Here is a 25,749-nt window from a genome sequence, read left to right as displayed (position 1 = left end):
CTTTAAAGTTCTTGGGCAAAGGTAGCTAGGATTTCATCTTAAGGATTAATTTGGGGCTTATGTTGGTGATTTCTCTCCATCATCTAGTCAATTTAAGTCATGTACTCCTTCCCTCATTGTTAGTTCCAACTAAAGGCATATTTTGTAAATTGTTTTCATCGCATAATTGTTATATGGTTTTGGGTTTTTAATTATATGTTGGGGGTTTTGGTTATAATGGCTTGGTTATGGTTTTTTCATATTTTAATTATGTACACTACTAAAAAAAAGGCCAAAAAACGACGGTCAAAAGCGATGCAAAGCATCATTTTTTTGGCCAAAAAATGACGCACAACGTCGCTGTCAGCTGCGTTGCAAAAAGACCTGTTATTTTTTGTAAACGATGGTCGGCGTCGCTTTTTGAAAAAAATTATAGTTATTTTTAGAAAAAGTGACCCGGTGTGTTGTTTTTTATTCTTCATATGAAGAACACATGACAAAAAACGACGGACATCGTCATTTTAATTAAGAATTTTTTTTTTCAGAAAAAATAACACTGTCTGTCATTTTTTGAGAAAAAGAAAATCTTTTTTCTAAAAAAGCAACGTTGGTCGTCGCTTTTTGTTCTTCATAATGAATAAAAAAGAGACGACCATCATAGTTTTTCTTTAAAAAATATAAATTTTAAAAAGAAACAGTAAACGTCGCATTTTTGGAAATATATTTGAAAATATTTTTAAAAATGACAGACAAAAGGGACCCTGTCCGTTGCTTTTCTGCATTCTTTTGGGATGTAGAAATCTGCATTTTCTGCATCCCACCTGTCAAATAAAATATAATTTGTTATATACAATGCCATGCTACACACATTACTAATCATACAATGAACTACATCATCAAAATATTTAAGTAATTCAAATCATCAACGCTTTAACAATCAATCAACAACATCCAAAACACTTATCCAACATTCAAAAACACTTAACAATTAATTCCAAAACATCCAAAACACTGAAGTCTTTAAGCTTCCTCAAAAGTTAAAAGTTAAATTCAAGAATTAATGTCTAAAAATTTTCTAGAAGTTAAATCCAACTAACACTAAGGAGTAGTCTCAACAAACTCATCACTTTCTGTTTCTTCTTTGCTACTTTAATCGGTAGATGGAGAATGGCGACAACGACAACTCATGCTAACCATTTGTTTCTTGAGTGCCTCGACGGTCTTGCTCATGACTTCATTTTGAGCAATGAACTGTGCCAAGGCACGTGTAATCTCTATAATCTGTTGTGACATAGCAGTGAGCTGAGCACCGTCAATCGCCTCAGCCTAGCTTGAGGAACCAATACCATCCCATCCAGCACAAAGACGTCGTAATTTATTTTGAGAACCAAACACATAGGTTCTCCCCTTTTTTTCCTCCCGCCACTTTTTCAGTCCAAATTTTAATAGATTCCTCCTGTGTAGGCTCAGTTGAACCAAACTCAGACAAGTAGCGTACGTATTCATTCTGCATATTAAAAAAGACACATTATTTTACTATCACCAAGTAAGGTGGAATTTATTACTTGCTAGTCTATAATAAAAGGTAGCCAATAGGATAATGATATAGATAGTTCAATATAAAAGTGTAACAGAGTAAAATATAAATATAAGTCTTACATTGACATTTTCAGCCCTGGTCTCAACCCACACATCCGGGTCCGACTCATTCATATTTTTCTTCACATATGTTTGTTTGAAGACCTCAAGTTGAGTTGGTTTGCGACCTAAGTCCTTCTCCTACAAACAAAAGGGAAACAAACGTAATCAAGTAATATTTAATGAACTTTATATAAACACATAAATTAAAACCTAATGTTATTACTTACCATTTCTCGAACTATGGCCCCGACACTCTTTATACCTACTGTGTGCAATGAACCACCTTTTAAACTAGATCTGGGTTTTTTTATTTTGATTACAGAGTGCCTTATATTCAGGAGAATCCCAAATAATACACATCTCATCATATAAATTTTTGAGAAGCCATTGTACAACATTGCCTGTACGTCTAACACGTTCAAGCGAGTTTCGTAGCCTTGCACTAGCATGTCTCTCAAAATTAGTGGATATAACTTTATTGTGCTTTTTCAACCAAGTACACATTGTCTGAAAATCAATTGAGTAGCGTTATATGATATCCATATATACACACACATATACAAATATATATTACTATTAAAGTTAACTAAATAATAATTAAATCTAGTATTCCTTAAACTCTTCAAACATGGCTTGTCTATGGTCTTCTGGAATGTCCGACCAAATGTGCCATGGTTGTGAAAAAAGCCTCCTAACGCTCTCACTTACAACCTTATTAACTTCTTTTAATGCGGGATGCCACCTATAAAGAACAAAATAAATATGCAAGCATGAATATTTCATTAATGAAAAAATATACTTATGGATTAAAAAAGCTCGATGAAAACTCTACCAAGCCCGTCCTTATCTCTAGGAACTAGATCAATCAAATATGCATCAATATCATCTGCTACAGGTAGAGGTGAAGGTGCAGATCCAGATGCGGATGCTACTCTCGGGAGTACCCAAGGTTGACTAAATGGGGGAGTAGATGTTTGTGCATTGAAATCAGAGTTGTCTCTCAACCGTAATCCTGAGAGGTGGGGGGATGAATTGCGAAGAAATGGAGTACCAAATGATAATCTCGAAGTCCCTATATCTGTAGGAGGCCTGAAAGTATGTAGAGTATAAGAAGTGCACGTCTGTCACTGTTTTTTGGGACCATGATAATCTACAGGATTACCAATGCCAAATAGGACATAAGACCTCATTGATGAAGAGGTGTGCATCTGTGGCTATGAAGAAGGTCGACGAGGAATATCATCAGAATTTATAAGTGTCCTAGATTTTTTCTTAGCAGTTGACTTTGAATTATTTTCAGGACGGGGCCGATCACCACTACCACCGGATGTCATCTGTATGCAAGTTTACATTAAAACATATAAAATCAATTTGTATTCTACCAGTGATGAACAACCGATAAAATTACCTTCTTTTATTTTTGCAATCAGTAACTATCACTAACAGTCTGTTTATATGTTAAGAAGCATTATATTTTATATCAATGATAGTAGATGGTACGCTAGTAAACTCAAATTAAAAAGACATAGCTGGGACTTTATTACTTTGGTGAACATTAGGAATCAGTAAGGTTGGAAAACACAAATAGTAGATGGTACGTTAGTAAACTCTCTAACTTGTCCTTCATATTCCAATACTTGTACTATTTATATTTCTCTTGTTAATGTCATCAGGTTTTGTGGCTTGTGGCAACTTAAGTTTCTGGGGAAGTTATATGTTCATATGCAATTGCATAAATCCAACATTTAGCTTTTAATTGACTTGTATGTTGTTTTGTTATCCAGGGATTATGATAGGAAAGTGACCCCTGAGGAAATAGCAACTGCAGCCATGTAATTGAAGGATACTCTTGGCAAAGAAGGGGTTCAAGAACTCATCAGTAACTTTTCCAAGGATACAGGTCAGTTTTCAAGAACACCTTTTATGTTGACACACTATTTGTTTTATAATAGAAATTAGCTAATATTTTCATGTGCTAAAGAAGTCACATATTAAAAACTAATCATAATCCTTGAATTAAGAGTTCCAGGCCTCAACTGTCCTAAAAAAGGCCACTTTCACTAGATAATATTAATGAGGAGGACAGTAGCATACCAAAGCAAACAAGGTACATAAATGTAAAATCATACTTGGAAAGTGAAACCCAACAAACTGGAGATTCAAGATGGATGAGGGAGTACTAAGTGCAGTTGCGTGCTCATAATCCAAAAAATGTATCAACACTGCTTACCCTTTTGATGTGCTGTAAGATGAGACGAAATATAAAAGGGACTCTAATAAGTAAGCTGCTAAAGGGGATAAAATAAAGGGATACTTCCAAGAAAGTTGATAATGGAAATTTAGATTAAGGATCTAGGGAAAATCAAATTTACTGGTATGAAAAGAAGGAGATCATAACCAAATGCAGCAGCTAAAGAAGATCGAGAAAAAATTTATAGAGGAAATGCAGATATCAGACAATAATCCAGGGGATACTGATAAGCACAACAACATAGTGCACAGTGAAATAGATGGTTTCACATTGAACCAAAAAGACAACTAAACATACTCATGTTATAACAGATATGGATAACATATGGAATGAATCGCATAAATATGAGAGAAAAGTATCAAAGTTACAACTACAATAATAAGGGCGAAACAATCAGTAGTAGTAGGAATCAGACAAATGATTTAACATTTGATCTAACTAGTGTACAGAAAAATAGCAATGCACTTAACAATCAAGCCTAAGCTAGCACAAATAATTAAATCTCTAAAAACTCTAACCAACAAAATGCAATACACTTACCTAGAAACCAAATTACCTAGAACCGATAAATAATTATTCTCAAAACGCAACAATTAACTATATAAACTTAAACAACAATCAAATTAGCAAGAACCCCATTATTAGTTACATTATCAGCATACAACAAAAATCATAAGTATTAACAAATAACTAGTGGTAATAAAAAAACTAACAAGCTAATTTATACTCTCTCAATCTTCCTCATCACTTGTTTAATTTCCATCATTCTCCCATTCTTCTTCATCCGTTGTTTTATTTTCATGGTCCCATTCATCCTCCCAGAATGATTCATTTTCTTCATCTATTTCTTTCGCAGTATTTGCAATGTCAATGATCTCATCATCAGAAACTTCTTTAATATGCGTTGAGGATGTTCTAGATTGTTTTCCAACTCATCCACTATTTGATCAACAACTACGACTTCGTTCTGGTATGCCACATCATCTGACACATTCTCAATCTCAATTCCCCCCCCCCCCCATAAGCTTAGTCTTTAAAGCCACCCAGCAATTGACTTTATCTCTATGTAATGGATATGTAGCATAATATACCTGCATGGCATTTTATGTAATGATAAAGGGATAATAGCAATTATATTGCCTCGTGTGCTTAACTTCAATTATATTATGTCGTTGATTCACCTTGGTACGTCTATGTGATGGATCAAACCAGTTGCACCAAAATAATTTTTTTTTTTGGCTAACCAGGGTACCTGATTTCTAATATCTCTTGTATTACACCAAAATATTCAACGATTTGACCATTACTGTCGACAACACCTTCAACACACACACCGTTGTTATTAGTTTTCTTATACTTAGAAACTTAAAACCGTTCACACAATATTTATCCATTGTCTGAATTTAAGTTGCAGGACCAAATATAATATCTCTCACCAATGAAAAACGTTCGACAATACTATGTTCATCCAAAACCTACATATCGTTAAATCAAAATATAAATTTTATTAAATGACCTATATATAATTTTAGTAAATGCACATATGATCTTTCATACTTACATATTCTTCCAGCCAATCGAAAAACCTCGTATATATGGCATCATTACCCCATTTTCCAATGAATAAACTGTCAAGTGTACATCATTAAGATTTTTTATTACTGAAGTGTCCTTAACAAATTAATATAATTCGATAACATCATTAACACTTACTCAAGATATGGTTGAATCTCTAGACAATTGACCAAAATACGTGTCACAATAGATTTTCTTTCCATACTATTGAGGGCTCGCGTACAATAACTTTTAGATCCTTTACCCGAATTGTTAAAAATCGATATAGGTGGAAATATAGGATCACCATCACCTTCATCATTATGATTGGACCTATTTCTCTTACATGGCACTTCATCCCCAAAGTAGTAAGAACAAAAATAAGCAGTTTCTTCTGCAAAATAACCTTTACAAATCGACCCTTCAATCTTTCCCCTTTACTTAATAGTTTGTTTTCACTCGCTAATTTTCCTGCATAATTTATCTTAGGTGAATAAAAGTAATTTTTTTAAGAAAATGATGTCATTAATTTAAAAAATTTTACCTTCCATCTCATTTGAACTAGGCCTCCAAGACGTTCCTCTTCTATGAGGTGAATTGAAAGATGCTCCATCACATCAAAAAATCCACATGGAACGATCTTTTCTAACTTAGTAGTGATGACTAGAATATTCTGCTCTATTTTGTTCAAGCTACTCTCCAACAACTTTTCTGAACACAAATATTTGAAGAACAAACTTATCTCTGTGATGGTTTCCATATCCTCTCAGGAAGGTGGCTAAATTTGATAGGAATCAAGGTTTCTATAAAACATGACAATCATGGCTTTTCATACCAATCAACTTCCCTTCTTTCATATCTGCTCGCTTTTTTAAATTTGAAGCATAGCCCTCGGACATCCTCAAATTCTTAACCTACTCACATATTTCCCGTTTCTCATCTAATGTGAATGAAAAACTTGCCTTGGGCTTAAACAATTTACCATTTATTTTTTCCTTCAACCACAATTCCTTTCTCCTGTAATACTCTTTAATATCCATTTTAGCTTTTGAATTATCTTTTGTCTTGCCCTTAACATTCATGACTGTGTTGAATAAATTATCAAAATAATTTTTTTCAATGTGCATCGAATAATGATTATGTCTTAGTTTATTGTCCCCCCAAAATATGCTTTGTTTGGTCCAATTATGTTCAACACCATATCCAGGAAGTCTAGAAGGTGGACTATCTGTAACTTTAGGCAAATTACAAACTCTCTCCCAAATCTGATGCCCTGACAGTAATGGAGGTGGCGGATCATTCTCAATCTTATTCCTTTTTAAGGTATTTTTCATCCTTCTAAACTCGTGGTCCATTGGTAAGAACTGGTGGTGACAATCAAACCAACAATTTTTTCGACCATACTTTAAAGTAAATGCTTTGCTATTTTTCATGCAATATGGGTAAGCTAATTTTCCAGTAGTCATCCAACCAGACAACATCCCATACACAGGAAAATCGCTAATAGTCCACATTAAATTTACACGCATAAAAAAATTCTGCTTAGTTGATATATCATATGTCACTACACCTTCATGTCATAATTAGTAATTTATCTATCAATGGCTGGAGATATAAATTGATCAAACTTTTTGGATTGCGGGGACTTGGAATAATACAACTTAGAAATATGTAGGGAATTGTTATGCACATTTCAGGTGGGAGATTATATGGAGTAATAAATACAGGCCAACAAGAATAAGGTGTGCCGGAATTGGAGAATGGTATGAAACCCTCTGAACACAACCCCAATATAACATTTCTTGGTTCACTAGCAAAATCAGAATAAGTTCTATCGAAATGCTTCCAAGCTTCTCTACCTGATGGATGAGACAAGACACCTGGTGGCCTTCTATTTTCATGGTGCCATTTCATGTGTCGGGAAGAACTCATCGAAACATACAACCTCTTTAGCCTAGGTATAAGGGGTAAATAGTGCATTGTCTTAATAGAAACTATCTTTCCACCAGGAGTCCGCTTTTAACGAGCATGTCCACAAAACTTACAATTTTTTAATTCAACGTTATTCATATAGAGCAACATACAACCATTTATATAACAATGGATTCTATTATATGACAATACCAACATGGAAACCAATTTCTTCGCTTGATAAAAATTCTGAGGTATGTTCAACTCCGGATTTACTATTTTACCTAAAAGACCAACCATAGAGTCCATAGCAGCTTGAGTAATATTCCAACCAGATTTGATACTCATTAATCTAACTGCAATAGATAAAGCAGAATGCAGGCTCCCTTCACATAGTGGGTGACTATCCTCTTTTAATTTTTGATAGAAACCTCTTGCTTCTTCGTTGGGATCTTCTTCTAAATTCTGTTCGAGTTCCATCCCATCCTCAATTCCAAAAGCATCATTTACCATTTCATTAATCCTATTATCATGTTTTACGCTATCATGTTGTACCCTATGTTGAACTCTAGCATGTTGAATCCTAGCATGTAGACCATGTACAAGCATACCATATTCATCTACAAGCAATGAATTATAAAATAGACCATTCAAACCATCTCTCTCTCCATAATTGACATACACAAAGTATCTTGGCTTAAATCCATTACGATAGAGATGAGTCATAACTACATCTAGTTGAAAAAACTTCAAGAACCTACATGAACTACAAGGATACCTAACCACTCTATTTTTTAAAAAACAGATCTAGTAACATCGCATGATCAATAAAACCTCTAACGCCATTAAGATATTGGGGTTTTAAACCACCAATATTTTCATAATCTATATCATACATCCACAAACGATGATCCAACTAAAAAAATATAGATATTCAATAATATGCAAGTTTACATTAAAACATATAAAAATCAAGTCATTAGTTCATATTTCAAGTGACTACACTTAAATCATTTTCAAGTAGCTACACTTAACCATTTTCAAGTCACAAGTTCACAATTCAAGTAGCCATTTAACCATTTTCAAGTCATAAGGCCACAATTTCATGTAACTACACTTAAGCATTTTCAAGTGATTAACTTCACATTTCAACTAGCTACACTAAACCATTTTCTAGTCACAAGTTCACAATTTCAAGTAACCACACAACCATTTTCAAGTCACAAGTTCACAATTTTAAATAGCTACACTTAACCATTTTCAAGTCACAAGGTCACAATTTCAAGTAACTACACTTAAGTATTTTCAAGTCATTAACTTCATATTTCAAGTAGCTACGCTTAATCATTTTCAAGTCACAAGCTCACAATTTCAAGTAACTGCACTTAACCATTTTTATGTCACAAGTTCACAATTTCAAATAGCTACACTTAACCATTTTCAAGTTACAAGGTCACTATTTCAAGTAACTACACTTAAGCATTTTCAATTCATTAACTTCATATTTTAAGTAGCTACGCTTAACCATTTTCAAGTCACAAGCTCACAATTTCAAGTAACTGCACTTAACCATTTTCAAGTCACAAGTTTGCAATTTTAAATAGCTACACTTAACCATTTTCAAGTCACAAGGTCACAATTTCAAGTAACTACACATGCATTTTCAAGTCATTAACTTCATATTTCAAGTAGCTACACTTAACCATTATCAAGTCACAAGTTCATAATTTCAAGTAACTACACTTAACCATTTTCAAGTCACAAGCTCACAATTTCAAGTAACTACACTTAAGCATTTTCAAGTCATTAACTTCACATTTCAAGTAGCTACACTTAACCATTTTCAAGTCACAAGTTCACAATTTCAAGTAGTCATTTAACAATTTTGAAGTCACAAGTTCACAATTTCAAGTAACTACAACATTTACTCATTTTCAAATCATAACGTCACATTTCAGGTGACTACACTTAACCATTTTTCAAGTCACAATTTCAAGTACCTACACTTAAGTATTTTCAAATCATTAACTTCACATTTCAAGTAGCTACACTAAATCATTTTCAAGTCACAAGTTCACAATTTTAAGTAACTCCACTTAAGCATTTTCAAGTCATTAACTTCACATTTAAAGTAGCTACACTTAAGCATTTTCAAGTAACAAGTTCACAATTTCAAGTACTCATTTAATTAACCATTTTCTAGTCACAAGTTCACAATTTCAAGTAACTACACTTAATCATTTTTAAATCATAACTTTTTATTTCAAGTGACTACATTTAACCATTCTAGTGCACATTCTCAATTGTAATATAAGTCAGATAATTTAATAAATTTAATAAAGCTAAGAAGTAGAGGTGTCGCATGTCCCTCTCACACCATATAATAATCACAAAACCTATGACTTTAAAAGCCTTCTACAATAAATAATTCCACCATTACATTACATATAAAAACTTCACTATAAGAAACTAGAGAGAAATAAACTTACTTTTGTTTGGCCTAATTTGAAGAGAAAGAGGCAAGCGATCGTTGAAAAATAGCAACCAACCTTTTTTTCAAGAAATAGCAACCCAACCTGTTCATAATGGAAATATTATATCACAAATAAAGTAAAAGGTTAGCATCAATATTATATCACTTTATTTAGTTTAAAGAGAACAACTTAAGTTCTTTTAACAGTTACTTGACTTAAAATTTCCATAGGAAGCAACTTTCAAAATAAGGACCTACATAAACAACGGAATTATAAAATAAGGACTACTATATAAGATCTTAGTTGATCTCAAGCTAATACAGAACCTGCATAACTAAACTACCTCATTGCCTACAAATCTAAGTCAACTTCAAATAATCCAATTGATATAAATACAACAAATCTAAGTCAACTTCAATGAATTGACGCTACACTAATCTCATGCTAATCCCAAACCAACAGAAACAAACTACTCACAATATTTTTCACTTACAATTTGCAACTTTGGTAAAACTCCAATTGACAAGTTCTTTCATAGAGTCTATGGCCCTATACCACTGTTCTCCTCAAAATTTTCCTTTGGAGTTCCATTTTCCATTTGTTTCTCCAGTTAATACTAATACCAATCCAATGAAGACAATCCATCATCATAAAAACAATTCAAATAACAATATTACTGTTAAAAAAAGTGCCACAAAAACCAAAGCTTCATCATCCAAAGCAACAATTGTTAGAGTTAAAACAAGCACAAATCATCTAAAGATTCAAAACCCATCTCGAATTTTCAAGAAAACATCCCAACTCCTCGAATTAATACTACCCTTATAGCTTTCTTGAAGGTAAATTAGAAACATAAGTCATCTCACCCTTTTGAGAATCTGACCTCTCCCTTGGAAACAAGGATGTAAACAAGGGCACAAGCAAGAAACTTTATGGCCTTTTTCAACTTTCATATCCCAAATTGAGCCTAAAAATGTAAAGAAATCTCTCAAAGATGTTGACTGGCAAAATGCCATGCAAGAAGAACTTCATCAATTTGAATAAAGAAAAATCCGGTACCTGGTCATCAGACCTGCTGACAGAACCATTATTGGGACAAAATTGGTGTACAAAAACAAGCAAGATGAGCATAGCATTATCACTAGGAATGAATCAAGATTTATTGTACAAGGATATAATCAGGAAGAAAAAATTGATTATGATGAGACCTTTGCTCCTGTGTCAAGAATGAAAGCAACTAGAATTTTTATTTCTTTTGCTGCTTATAGAGGATTCAAGTTGTTCCGAATAAATGTAAAGAGTTTCTTTCTAAATGATTATCAGAAAAAAGAAGTATATGTGAAAAAGACACTTGGTTTTGAAGATATTGATCTACCATATCATGTCCTGAAATTAGATAAAGTTCTTTATAGATTAAAATAGGCTCCCTGAGCTTGATATGAAAGGTTGTAATTTTTTTTTGTGAAAATAGTTTTAAGAGAGGAAAAATTGACCCTATTTCTGAAGTCTAGAATAAAAGCCTATTGATTGTGCAAAATTATTTTGATGACATTATATTTGGTTTCACTTCAGAGATTCTATGTCAAGAATTTATAGAACTTATAGAAAGTGAGTTTAAGATGAGCATGATGGGTGAATTAAGCTTTTTCCTTGGGCTGTAGATCAAGCAAACGCCCCAGGGCACCATGATTTGTCAAGCAACATATATCAAGGAGTTGCTGAAGAAATTCAACATGGGTGATGTCAAGACTATTGATACATCCATTGGAACTAGCTCAAAAATTGATACTGATGAACCTGGTTCCTTATTAAATGAGACTATATATAGAGGAATCATTGGATCTCAACTACACCTAACTACTAGCAGGCCTGACATAGTGTTTAGTATAGGTGTGTGTGCCAGATTCCAGGCATGCCCAAAAGAGTCTCATTTGAAGGATACTAAAAGAATTCTTAAATACTTAAAAGGAACAAAAGACTTGGTCCTATTTTATCCTTCAGGAAATAATTTTAACCTGATAGGGTATGCTGATCTGACTATGTAGGGTACCTGGTAGATAGGAAAAGTACATATGGAATGACTCATTTTCTTGGTTCATCTCTAATCTCATAGGGTCCCCAAAAACAAAAATCAGTTGTTCTCTCTATTGTTGAAGCTGAATATGTAGTAGTTACCTCATATTGTGCTCAATTAATTTAGATCAAGCACTAGCCAAAACAACAACAACAAACCCAGTGTATTCCCACCTGGTGGGGTCTGGGGGGTAGGATGTACGCAGTCCATACCTCTACCTCTGAAGAAGTAGAAAGGCTGTTTCCGATAGACCCCCGGCTCAAGACACGTGGTACCACACAAACACATAGTAAAGCACTAGCCAAAAGATTTTGGAATTATTACTGATACTACTCCCTTGATGTGTGTTAACACAAGTGCTCTAAATATGACAAAGAACCCTGTGGAGCACAAGAGGACAAAATATATTGATGTGAGACACCACTTCCTTAGAGACAATGTTGAAAAAGGAGCAATCTGCATAAAGTTTTGGAAGACTGAAGATCAGTGGTTGATATCTTCACAAAGGCTCTCCACAGGGAGCAATTTGTGAAAAATAGACTAAGATTGGGGATAACCAAGATGAATTAAACTGCTTTAGTGGATCAACTTCCTTATGTTTTTGTCTATGATTAGGGTGCATATAATTTAGTTTCAATTTTTTCAGTTAATCTAACTCAGTACCATACCTTTGCAGGTATACACACACGGTGAGCAAGCACTTGAAGGAGAGATAATGAGACAAACATCAAATAAAGAAATTTCTTTAAAGAAAGGAAAGGAACTGGTCCTATCCCATAGGTTAGTATCATGCGTGTCTTTCTTAAAAATTGCAAAAAGTAACTCTTCTGAAAAGCCATATGTCCTTTCTCGTGTCGCTGAATAACTGTCACATTATTTAAATCTAAAAGGGCGTGCCAATAGGGACCAGACACTTTCTTTTCAATTTAAGTCCCAATGATACAATCTTTTACCTCTTTAAAAATAAATTAAACCTCTTTCTTCTCATTAAATCCAAAATTTCTCATTAACTCTACCTTCAATAGTCTTCAGCTTTTCAAAATTTTCTTTTTTCTTACCTTCTTTCTCAAAATCGCAATGTTGCATAAAGATTCATCTTCAAACCATTCAAATGAACCTGAAATCCCTTACTCACCCGTACCCACTAAAGAAAATCCCTTATTCATCCCACCTCTAGTACCCTTAGCTGTGCTAGAACCGTCTATAGATGAGGGCTCAATAATTTCTGAGACAAACCAGAAATAGCTACTGTTAAAGGGCACCATAGTTAGGGTTTTGGGTCACCTATAGAGTCAGAATCACTGGTGACTCCTTTTGAGATACCAGTAGTTGTTACTCTTTCTGCAACCCTCAAAGAACTAGGTTATTCGACCCTCTCTGAGTCAAACCCAATCTTTGCACAACTATTTAAGAAAGATCTTCCAGTTGAAAAATTAAACCCTTCAAGTAGTGCTTTGGCAAGAGAAGACAGGGTGGCTGAGATCCTGGCTCTTTTGGCTAGTGATCAAAGAGGAAGTCAAGTTAAAATGGAGAGACACTCATATACTAAATCTCCTCTTCCTACATTTGATGCAACTCCTGCAACTACTCAAAAGACAGATGGGCCTGTGCAACCTCCAATAAAAGATAAGAAAGAGAGGAGGATGATGAGCCCTTGAAGTGCCAAAGACAAGTGCAAAGAGGAACAAAAAGAAAAATTTGAGGAAAATGCAAAGGTCGTCAAAACATGTGCCATTAGGAGTGTTGAAAATAAGTTACCAAGTGATGCTATGAAAGCCAACAAATCAGCAACAACTAAAAAGAGAAGGATGAAAAAGGCAACATTAGTAGATGAGGAAAATATTGATGTTGTGGATGTAAGTGAAGGAGAACGTCACATTGATATTGATGTTGCTGCTACAACAACCAAATGAAGGAAGAAAGCTCAGGAAGGGAGGAGGACCAGGTCCTTTAAAGAAAAACTAAAAACCACTTCCCCCAATAGACATATTGTAGTGAAGAGAAGAATTTCTAAGGGACCTAGTACTATGTAAGAAAGTTTGGTAGAAGAAGAATCTGGTAGTGCATCTAAGAAAAGAAAACTGCAAAAGGAAGAGCAAGTCTTGTCTAGGGAAAAGAGAAATAAGATGCTGAAATCTCAGAAAGTGTTGTCACACAGGGTGTTTGACCCAAGGATTTTGAATAACTAGGAATAGTTGAGTTGATTATGTATGACATCAGGGGTATATGCACCTCTTTAAGGAACCAGTTCCTTCAGTATTTGAAAAAGAGGCGAGGGAGTTCTTTTATGCAATCAAATTTGTGGAAGATGGATTGAGTCTATCGGCATTAGTGCAGGGGATAAAAATAAAGTTGGATGAGGAAATTCTAGGAATGAGTCTAGACATTCCTATTATTGGAGTTAGGTTTGTGAAAAATCAACAACCATCTGTGGAGTTCATGCAGACTGCCACTTGTCGCGCTTTAATTTTCTAGCAAAAGGCGAGATTTGATATGTCAACTCTTTTTGAAATGTGTGAAAGAGGAGTCTCCACCTAACAAATTAAGGTGTATTAAGACACCATTTAGGCTAATCACGAACTAATTAATTAGTTTATGTCACCAAAAATCGAATAAGAGTTCAAGTTACCTCAAGGCACCTTTCGAGGTCAACCAATGTGAGTCCCAGAAAAATTTTATGTGATCAACAAAGGTCACTTATTTTTATTAACTTAATAATAACTAAGTGATGAAAAATAATATGAGTTAAGACATATAACTTAATTATTTCTAATTGTAATTATCTAGGCAATAATAAAAGCAGAATGAATCAGACAAGCAAAAAGATAGAAAAATACACAAGTTATATAGCAAAAGATTTAGCGAATTAGAAACTTAAACTACCCCAAATAATTAAAAAAACCAAACCAAAACAAGGAGAATAAGTTCAAAAGTTGGCCAAAGATTAATTTTGGTTTCATTCGGATCAACGCCCAACTTATTAATGAATAAGAATATCGTATGCCGCATTGTCAAATTTGGCTCAGGTCAATTTTCATCATTTCAAATATCTTCCCACAATTTCAAATATCTTCCCACCCCACCTAGTTTGATTGTTTAGCCTAGAGAAGTTCTAAAGAAAATGATAAAACTACTGTTCCCTAAGATGCCTATCCGTACCAACTTAATGTCCAAGAGGCATTGAACTCACTATTTTGATGTGGTGTCTAAACAAAGGAAAGCTAAACTGCCTAATTCGATTCAGGTTGGCATCAAACAAAATAATAAGAACTAACACTTAGCATGTAACAGTCTCGAATAAGCCTCTTGATTAATTCAAGGTTGATTAAGTGAAAAGCATGCCAAACAAATAATTTTTTTATATATAAAATTAAACCTATAGGCATGATACCTATGTGACAAATAATTAAAAGCATGGCAAATTCATAAAATATGACAAAATTAAATAAACCTGTCGAAAATCAAATAAATATGTTGAGGAATAAAAAATTCAATTGTTGGAAATATTATTAAAGTGCTGAAAAATATAATTTTAGTACTAGAAATTAGAGTTAACCGCTGGAAGGACTATTTTGTTATTCCAAAAAATAAAAATAGGTGCTAGAAGATAAGTTAAATATGCTGAAAATTAATTTAAATACTAGAAAATGAACTAAATGTGCTGAAAGTATATTAAGGTGGTGGGGAATGAATTAAAGTGCTGAAAAACTGTGTTTTAGTTGCTAAAATGTATTTAAAGCTGAAAATTGATTTTTTTTAGTTTCTGGAAAAAAAATTTACATTGCTGAAAATTAATAAAAATATGATGAAAATTTATTTAAATGCTGAAAAGTGTTTAGTATTACTGAAAGTAGACATGCGTAAAACGTTGAAAATTAATTACGATATCCGAAATTAAATAAAATAATGTTAAAAATAGTTTTTCAAAAGTTACTTAATAATCCCTAAAACATGATTTCTAAGTGACAATCTAAGTTTATTAGTCATCCTAGATTATATTTTGCCTAAGTGATTCACACAAACACTTAATTCACATAATCCCCACCCCACGTAAGCAGTCCCCATAATTTATTTATTACATAGTGGCAGTTATACAAATATTATTACTGACCAAATGAATAAGAAAGAAGGAAAAGATTGGGTTGCCTAAGCCCTTGACAACTCTTCAAATCCCTTGAGCCAAAACATACTCTAACATGAACCTGTCGAACATAAATGAAGGCACCAAAATAGACAAAGAACAGGAATTTAGAGAGAAAATAACCTGTTGACAATGATCAATAATAACAATAAACTTTTGAGAGAGCACAATAGAAGATCAGAAAGCAAGGGAAAGAAATCCAAAGTCCGTTTTCCTGAAATAATAGCAATATCAAAATATATATTTTCTAGAGAGAGAGTAGATGCTTAAAGTTTTCTTTCTTTTGTATAGAGAGAGTAGTGATTGAAAAGTCAGTTAGGAGTAAATAATAAATCCAGAAAAATCATGAGAATTAGAGCACCACAATATGAGAATATTAATATGCAAACAGAGAGGGAAATAATGGTAGCCCAAGTAAAAGTAGAACAAATTAAAGCAATGAAATTGAAAAGTAGATCAAAGTTTACCATAACTATCCGAGCAGCAAGGTTGTCTCAGTACTATTAAGGAAAAAATCAGTCAACAAGGAGTTAAAGGAAAGAAAATCAATCCACAAAATGAGGACTGGTCCGTATTTCTTAATTGACAAGTATTATCATGTAAATCAAGACCACCGTTACCATAAACTACTAGATAATTAGCTATCACACGCTAATCAAGAAAACAAAATAAGAGTAAATAAGAGCCATAGAGAACTTACGTGGGCATTCAAATTCGTTTCAGCACAAATCAATCCAAGATTAACAAGTAAATCAAATGCAACAATTGTCATAATTCGACTTCAAAGAAAGGGAACAATCGAATTCTAACTCGATTTAAAGAAAGTCGTAATTAATAGTACTCAACCTTAATGAGTCAAACAGCAGAACAAGTAGCCCAAATAGGTCAATACTAATTAAATAATACTAAATTCGCACCAATATCAATTCTTAATCCACTAACAAAAGGAAATTGTGATAGGAGAAGAGAGAATAATTAATAGAACATCACATTACCTCTAAATGTCATACGAGAGATGCATTTAGCGAGATCTATCTTTTATCAATCTTCCGACAAACAATTAGCGGCATTGGGAGTTCATTGACAGTTCTTGATTGGAATACTCCTAAGTTCGCTAGGGAAGAAAAGCCTTGGAATTTCAGGATTGCGAAGGAGATAGAAGAGAGTATAGAGAAGTGGCGGCACTGGTGGAAGCCGGGTCGTTATCCCACTGGTTTCGCGGCCGGTGGCGACTATTGCGGATGGTGGGAGGAGAACGAGAAGGGAGGAACCGGAGCAGCTTGCAGTAGTATGAGAGGAGAAAAGCGGTGGAGCGGCGGCGGCAGCAGTCTACCGGCAACGGTGATGGGTTCTGTCGGCACGTAGAGGTGCAGCGGCAATAAAATTTTTTGGTGAGAAAGGCAGATGACTGTCATGGTCCACCGACAGATTCTCGTCGGTGGCCTGAGGGATATGGTGGCATCACTGGTTTTTTGAGACAGGAAGAGAGATTACATGGGAAGGGAAGGTCCGGAGGTTTGGGAGAAAATTAGGGCTAGCGGGTTTTCTGGGTTTAAAAGGAAAGAATGGGGCGTTTTAATCTGAGCCGTTGGATCACATTTGATCAACGATCGAGATTAAAATTAGAATCTGGGTCGGGTTTGGATCAAAAATTGGGTTGTGAGATTGGGTTTAACTTGAAAATGAATTGAAATTTTGAAATTGAGTCCAGTTGGACACAATTTAGGTTAGAATTAACATAAATTGAACAAAGTTGGGTTAGAAAATAAATAAATTGGAAAAAATAAATGGTATTAGCTGATATTTAACAACAACAATAATAATAAACAATAATCATTATTATGAATAAGTCGTCTAAAATTAATGACATGTAGTACATTTTAGAATCAGTGATAATAATAAGTTAGGCTGCTATAAATTATAAATATGACTTTTAAGAAATGTTATAACAATAATAATAATAATAATAATAGTAATACTAAAATAAAAAAAAAATAAATGTTTGTAAATTACGAGTGTGGATAATAAATAATTTAATAAATATTAACAAATAATATAAAAAGAATTTATATTTAAATTAATAAATTAAACATAATATATAAAATTATATTATAATAGTAATAAAAATAAATTATATACTTTCAAATCATGAATGTGACACATCAAGATTTACCCGATGCTAAAATAATAAGTAAAAAATATTAATATCCGAAGCTGATAGATTTTGTAAAACACCAGTGTAGAAAGATTATTGAGAGGTCAAAATTGGGTGTCAACACCTTTAAAGTGGGAGGTACCTCTACAATAAGGGTCAAAAGAAGTTTTTGGGCGAATTTCAATTGATTTATGAGTTTCTCAACAAGGTGTTACTGCCCAGATCTGAGAAGAGAATTGTGACCCCAGCAATAGATCTATTTCTGATGGAGTGTTTGAGTAAGTTTGAATTGATAAATTTGTCTGCCTTGATGATTGAGCACATTCACCACTTAAAGAAGAAAAACATGAAATGCTCGATGGGTACTTTTTGAACAGGATATTTAGTTATTTTAAGGTTCTATGTGAAAGAGGCACACCTGGTACTATGAAACAGATATTCACATTGAATACTCTGATGGAGAATGAGTGTATTGAAGAAAAAGTTGAAATTAGCTCTCAAGTTTTAGAGTTGATAGATGTCCAAGAAAATTTAAATATAGAGGTGGATGAACTGAGACTGAAACTAGCTGCAAAAGATGAAGAGATTTCACATCTCAAGTTGAAAATGAAACAACAATCATCCGAGAGACCTGGTGCTTCTGAAGAGTTGAAGATTAAAATGCAATATTAAAAGCATAGATCAATGCTTTATTTGGAAAGGTCTAGGATTTTACAAAGCAACTTTTGAACACTTACTCTATTGAAAGTGTTCGGATGAAGATGCTCCTTAGATTTCTTGCTCCCAAACCTCCACCTTCTTAAGTCCCCCCCCTCATCCTTGTGTCAGTGTCTTTTGGTTGTCCCTGTGGTTGTTTAGTTCAGTTCTTTATATTTTTTTTGGAATTGCTATGCTATGATACTTCTCCTAAATTGAAATGAATGAAACTCTTTGTTTGTGTCTATCAATTATTTCTCCTATATGTTTGTTCATTCATGTTAGTGTTGTCTTAGTGGGCATGAGTTAAACTATTATGCTTGATTAACATGGTTTACTGTCTTTACTTTTTTATGATGTCAAAAAGGAAAAGATGAGTCTCACTGAGGTGGTTCTTAGGGACCTGGTCTCTAAGGTCTCTAAGGTACTGATAGGAGTGAGGTGGAGGTGTTGGCGTAAGGGGGAATGAAGTGCTAGAGTAAGGGGGAATTTGTGATATTCTTGTGGATATAAGGGGAAGTGCTGGAGTAAAGAGGAATTCGAACGATTGTTATGGATATGGTTTGTCATCATAAAAAAGGGAAAAATTGTTGTTTTATATTTTGATGATGACTAAGGAATATACTCAAGGACCAGGTCCGTTATTTGCTCTTACTGAAGACTGCTGAAGGACAGTTGTACACTGTAGCACTCTGTATAATTTTTTTCTATAGCATCATTATTGTGTAGGTGCACAATGTACAATATGGAACACCTGGTCTAATTGAATTCTCACTCAAATTCTCTCAAAACTATATAAGCAAACGAGATCAGCTTTGGGAAACAATTTTTCCAATCTCATCTCCTAAAAAATGCGACAAAATCCCTCCTACTCAAAATCCAAAAATTTACTTGTTCTCTAATTTGCTTTATCTTGAGTCTTGTTCAAAGTCAATTTACTCTAGTGATTGTGAGTAAAATTTCCTTTTTGTTTGTTGAGTGTTTTGCTTAGAAAGAGTTACCTAAGTATGATTGATTAGAGTTAGTCGATTGAGTGTGAGTGTGATAGAATTGTCTCGTTTGGTTTGTAATAGAGGTATTACAATCTTTAGGATTTAGAATTAAATCTGATTGGAGTCTGTAATCAAAGTTGTTTGATTATAGTGAAGCTTAGAAAATCCTGTGAGGAAAGGTCATGGTTTCCTTCCTTATGTAAGAATTTTTCACGTAAAATTCTTTTGTGTTATTTATTTAGCGTATTTATTTTATGTTCATTTTTTTTTTCTTATTTATGATTTCTCAGGGACCTGGTCTCTCTATAGTGGTGAACCCTTATAATTCAACAGACCTCCAGAAGAAATTTATATCTTTGGACCTTTACAAAAATTTTGAAAGCTTTCAAATTCATTGTACAACAACTCGAACACGTTTCTCGTCATTGGATTTTTTTTCTCTTTTCCAAATGAAAATTCTAATATATGAGATTTGACATGAAAAATCTTTAAGAATATCCATGTCTTATTTTTCCAGTTCATTTTTTTTTAGTTATGTAATGTTAGTAAAGACAAAATTTGTTATCCTAAATAGGATGAACGAGGCTCTACTAAAAACTCACAATATTTTAGTTTATAAGACTCGAGTTTAAGAGAAATGGAGCTAGTGAAAAGTTTTGTAGTCAAAAAAATATTTAACTCGTATATTTGTTCGCACTAAACATTTCTCATACTTATCAACTAAGCATGTTTATTTTAATATATCCATTAGTGGATTTTTTGCACCAAATATTTCCTCCATTTCTCATACTTATCAACTAAGCATGTTTATTTTAATATATCCATTAGTGAATTTTTTGCACCAAATATTTCCTCCACTTTCTTCCAGTACTTGTTCCACTAAAAAACTTGGCTGCGCTTCGCGCAATCGTTAAAAAATTATTTTTTTGATTAATTTTATAATCACTCTATTATTTGATCGTAATATTATAATATCCCACTTGTTTTAGTTATATAGAACTGATTGCAAATGATGAAAGAAAATAAAGCTTAATAAATTTAATATCTATTAAATGAGGGATAATATGTTCTTCATGAATAAGTTAAAATATATTTTTCAATAATAATTTGCTCCATTTTTATTGCATATTCAATGAAATTGAATCTTTAATCTACCCTATATACTTTGGTGTATTCTTTTTTGTGAGTATCTAAAAAGTATCTCACAACATGAATAATTGTAAAATATTAATAAAATAAATAAATCAACTATTGAAACTTCAACTAAAAAACTGTTAAATAATAATATAATAATACTTTGATACAATTTTCTATCACTCTAAAATGAGACGTCGCCGACTCAATTTATCTAATTTAGTATATTCCCAAAAACATATTTATACATATATGTAAAGTCACTAAAGTTGTAATTATAATAAATAGTAAAAATGAACCCATATATTTAAAAATATAACGGCTTGGTGCTAAGAACATTAAATGTTAAGCCCCTAATTTAAATCTTTATTTCACCCCATTTCTTCATATCATATACTTGCTTTCATCACGCATTAAAAAGAAGTTTCGAAACTCCAAAACCACAACCTGAAAAATATATCACTCGTTTAACCAATAAATTTTTAACATTAACAAAATCACCCACTTCCTAGTAGTTTCAATCTGCATAGAGACTTGTGGAATTTTCATTATTTATATATATATAAAAAGGAAGGATGTGACATTTCTTTGATTGAGGGTTCTATTTATCTTTTTCTTATTTTGGTAATTTCTTTTCATTGATAAAATAAAATATTCAATGACATATCGCTAAATTCTACAAATACTCATAAGTCAATAACTATACAATTATACTTACTATAATGCAGTTATTTAATAACTAATGAAACGAAAAGAGTATCATTTTAGAATTCGATCTCCGTGAAATCATCGATTTCAAATCAAAACTTTAAGATTTCCAATTCAATAAAATAATTAGTTGCAACTCTTACTAAAAATTTTTAATTAATAAAAAAGCAAATAAAGTACTGTATCATGACATTCCTTTATTTTTCTTCTTCTATGTTATAAATTCTCTTAGGTAAATTTCTTTTATCGAAGTAACACTTCATGATTTGCCTAATCATTCTATTTTCCTTTATTTATTACGAATCGTAAGAGGCATTCAAATTTTATAATTACATTTTTCAATAGTCATTTGCTTTTCTACCATAATGATACGTTAATGTGCAATTATTTATCATAATATTATTAAGGCATAACTCCTAGCAAAAATATAATTATTTTGTGAATATTTCAAGTAGAGATAAGAAAAAATTAAAAAATATGAGAAAAAAGATTAATGAATATGATTTTTAAAAGAGAGATGTCACATCACCTACTTTATGCTGACCTTCACATTATTCATCTATAAAACAGATTTATATGAATTTGATTAATATGAAATCAACTAAAAATGAGAAGAAGGAAAAAAAGAAAATAAAAAAAAGAAATGGTACAATCAAACTCAAATCTTTGACTTTCCTTTTTGCTTCTTTTTTTTCTTTATGCCTTTCTTTTTATTTTTATTTATTTTTTCTTCTTCCTCTCAATTAACTATACGTTTTTTCTAATTATAATTATTATTCTTCATTAGTCCCTAAATTTTCTCTAAAATTACAAGTCATTTATTTTCTTTTTCTCCACATAATATTTCAAAATTATCTCGACTTTTTTTCTTTTTTTTTCTTTTTTAATTACATCTCCTATCATTTATATAAATTATTTTTATTTTCTACAAATTTAGGATGACTATATATGGAAAAAATAAATAAATTATTATTTATAAATTTATAAATTTTAATTTTGGCAATGCTTTTCACTTTGTCTTCTCTTAATATTATGTAAAATCCCTTAGTATTAAATTTTTCTTAAAATATTCTCATCTTTTTCTCATTCAAATTTAAAGTATTTTAAATGAAAAGATATAAAGGTGAGAAAAAAAATTTCTAAATCAAGTTAATAATAAATTTAAACTAAAACTTCTCTCTCTTTGAATTTTTTCCTTCATTCTTTTTATTAATTAATTTATCTTTATCTTCCTCGCACGTTATTATGTATTTTTCCTATTTACAACTATTGATTTCTCTTTATTTCCTAAATGTCATCTCAAATAAAAATTTAATTTTTTTATAATATTTTAAAAATATTTCAACTTTATTGTTTTCTTTATACAAAAATATGTATCTCCTTCTATTTATATAATTTATTATTATTCTTTACAAATTTAGGATGACTATATTTGAAATAAAATAAATAAATTATTTAAAAATTAAACCGTAATTTCGGCAACACATTCCTAATATACTCCATATTCTTTTTATTTTTTCTCCTAATTTTATGTAAAATCCTTAATATAGAACTATTCCTAAATATTAAACTTTTTTCCTCATACAAATAAAGTATTTTAATGATAAAAAGGTAGAGAGAATAAAAATGGTTACATTCATATGAGAGTCAAAATTAAAAAATATATCAAATGAAAGTAAAAAGTTTCTTCAGAAAGTGTTCTCAAGCTCCGCCTCCTCCCCTTTTTTTTTTCTTTTTTTGTCTTCTCTTCATCCCCCTCCTCCTCCTCCTCCTTCTTCTTCTTCTTCTTCTTCTTCTTCTTCTTCTTCTTCTTCTTCTCCTTCTCCTTCTTCTTCTCCTCCTCCCCCTCCCCCTCTTCCTCCTCATTTTTTCTTCTTCTTCTTCTTCTTCTTGGCTTCTTCTATTTTTAATTCTCCTTCCACTTCTCGTCTGTCTCCTTCTTTTTCTATCACCAAATCGATATTAATGAAACTTGAAATGTATAATAAAATGGAGAGAGAAGAGAGGAGACTACTTTATTTTTTTCCTCCTCCTTTTTCTATCCTATTTTTGTTAATACATACTGTATAAAGTTTATGAAAAATGGGATGGTGAATGTACATTGTATGATTGTTATTTAGCAGTTGTTTTTAAGTTTTAATGGTACCAAAATCTTTCAAATTCTATAATTTAGTTAATTTAGTATTATGTTGTAACTGAAAGAATTTATTTAGGGATAATTAAAGAGTCTTTTGTTATAAAGGGTGAGGATGGATTAATTTTAACTTATGCTATGAAATATAAAGTAAGAGTAAGAAGAATAGAGAGAGAAGAGAGTCGACTACTTTATTTTCTCCCGAGGAATTCTTGAGGTGTTTTATTACAATGAAGAAAAATCCCTTTATTTATAGAGAAAAGCTAACTTTGTCTCAAAAGTTGGGGTTTCTAACTTTTTCATAAATAGACATTCACTATACATGATAATATATTTATAACACCCCCCTTGAATGTCTAATTGATAGATAATGTGTCTTATTAAAACCTTACTAGAAAAATTCAGTGGGGAAAAAATCGAGTGAAGGAAAGGAGTATATATCTCTAATAATATGCATATAGGTTGCCTCATTAAAAACCTTATAAGAAAAATCAAGTGGGAAAAAATCTCATAAGAAAAAAAGAGTAGAACGTGTAATAACTCCCCTAATGAGAACATCATTGAACACTTGCATCCCAATCTTCTGCACCATCTTCTTGAAAGTTGTAGTTGAAAGAGACTTGGTGAATGAATTATCCACATTGTCCCTTGAATAAATCTATTGCACGTTAATATCATCATTCTTTTAGAGCACATTTGTATACAAAAGTTTTGACGAAATGTGCTTTATTCTATCTCTTTTTATGAATCCTCCCTTAAGTTGCGCTATGCATGCTGCATCAGTTTTGCCGAAATGTGTTTCATTCTATCTCCTTTTATGAATCCTTCCTTAAGTTGCGCTATGCATGCTGCATCATCTTCATATAAAATTGTGGGTACTTGTCACATTTCAAACCATATTTTTCTCAAATGAGATGTATCATGGACCTCAACCACACACATTCTTGACTTGTTTCATGAATAACTATTATCTCATCATGGTTTGATGAAGTAGCTAAATAGAATGCTTTGTAGATTTCCAAGATATGGCAGTATCCCCACATATGAACACATAGCATGTTTGATACCAAGCTTTATGCGGGCCAAATAAATACCCAACATCTGCATAACCAACAAGATCGACACTGCAATCTTTAGAATAAAATAAGCCCATATAGATAGTCCTTTTTAGGTACCATAATATGTGTTTGGTCCTATTTCAATATCTCCTAGTAGGATCAGAACTATACCTTGCTAAAAAATTAATTAAAAAGGCTATATTAGGCCTTGTAGTATTTACAGATATATTAGTGCATCAATTGCACTAAAATATGGTACTTTATAACCAATCCACTTTGATATATTTTTCATTTCAGATAATAATCTATTGCTTTTGAAAACTCTCCAAGAGTTTCTATAATTTTCAAGAAATAAACTTATGCAATATAAGGATTATAAATAAGTTTTTCAAAAACTTTTGTATGCTTTATACATTTTGAATCCTTTAAAAGTTTTCACATAAATTTTGTCAAGTGACAATATTCACATTTCATGTGTGACGGCAAATCAAATAAATTTTATGCTTACCAAGATGTATCCTTTCATGTCACTTCATAAATATTTCTATGTGAGCATGCTTAAATAAACATAGAATTTAGATCCTCATAATCTTTTACAATATTAAATTAAAGATATTATTGATGTATATCATTTTGTATCGATTCACAATGTGACATAAAATTTTGAGATCTCATCACTTCATTAATGTAACATAACATTTTGAGATTTATCGCTTCATTATTTTCAGTTACCTGAACCTCTTATAAGGTTTCATGAAGTGTTATGTTGTAGGATATTTAAGAGCACAATGCTTTCTTATTATGATTATTTCCTTCTTGTCCTTTTCAAGAATGATTTCATTTGGAA

At 32.1% G+C, this 25,749-nt stretch overlaps 1 protein-coding gene across 22 annotated transcripts; it reads right to left on the bottom strand.

The window, feature by feature from the left end:
* Positions 1-942: 942 nt before the first annotated feature.
* LOC107868084 lies at positions 943-17,571 on the bottom strand. Of its 22 annotated transcripts, none has more exons than XR_007054916.1 (7): positions 17,021-17,571; positions 15,996-16,086; positions 10,304-10,426; positions 9,826-9,912; positions 1,848-2,362; positions 1,639-1,758; positions 943-1,486 (listed from the first exon to the last, which is right to left on the bottom strand). XR_007054916.1 is itself a non-coding variant. In XM_047411798.1 (5 exons), exons 1-5 carry the CDS (start codon positions 10,824-10,826, stop codon positions 1,355-1,357), a joined length of 501 nt encoding a protein of 166 aa, XP_047267754.1. In that variant the 5' UTR covers positions 10,827-15,345; the 3' UTR covers positions 943-1,354. The 22 variants fall into 22 exon arrangements, 3 of the variants coding, with proteins under 3 accessions (XP_047267754.1, XP_047267755.1, XP_047267756.1); XR_007054905.1 differs by lacking the exon at positions 10,304-10,426 and adding an exon at positions 3,750-3,862; XR_007054908.1 differs by lacking the exon at positions 10,304-10,426 and adding an exon at positions 3,750-3,862 and having other exon boundaries at positions 1,848-2,127.
* Between the last annotated feature and the right edge of the window lie 8,178 nt (positions 17,572-25,749).

The sequence above is a fragment of the Capsicum annuum genome, chromosome 4, assembly GCF_002878395.1.
Source record: "Capsicum annuum cultivar UCD-10X-F1 chromosome 4, UCD10Xv1.1, whole genome shotgun sequence".
NCBI classification, from domain to species: Eukaryota; Viridiplantae; Streptophyta; class Magnoliopsida; order Solanales; family Solanaceae; genus Capsicum; species Capsicum annuum.
This window is presented reverse-complemented; position numbering and strand designations above follow the sequence as displayed.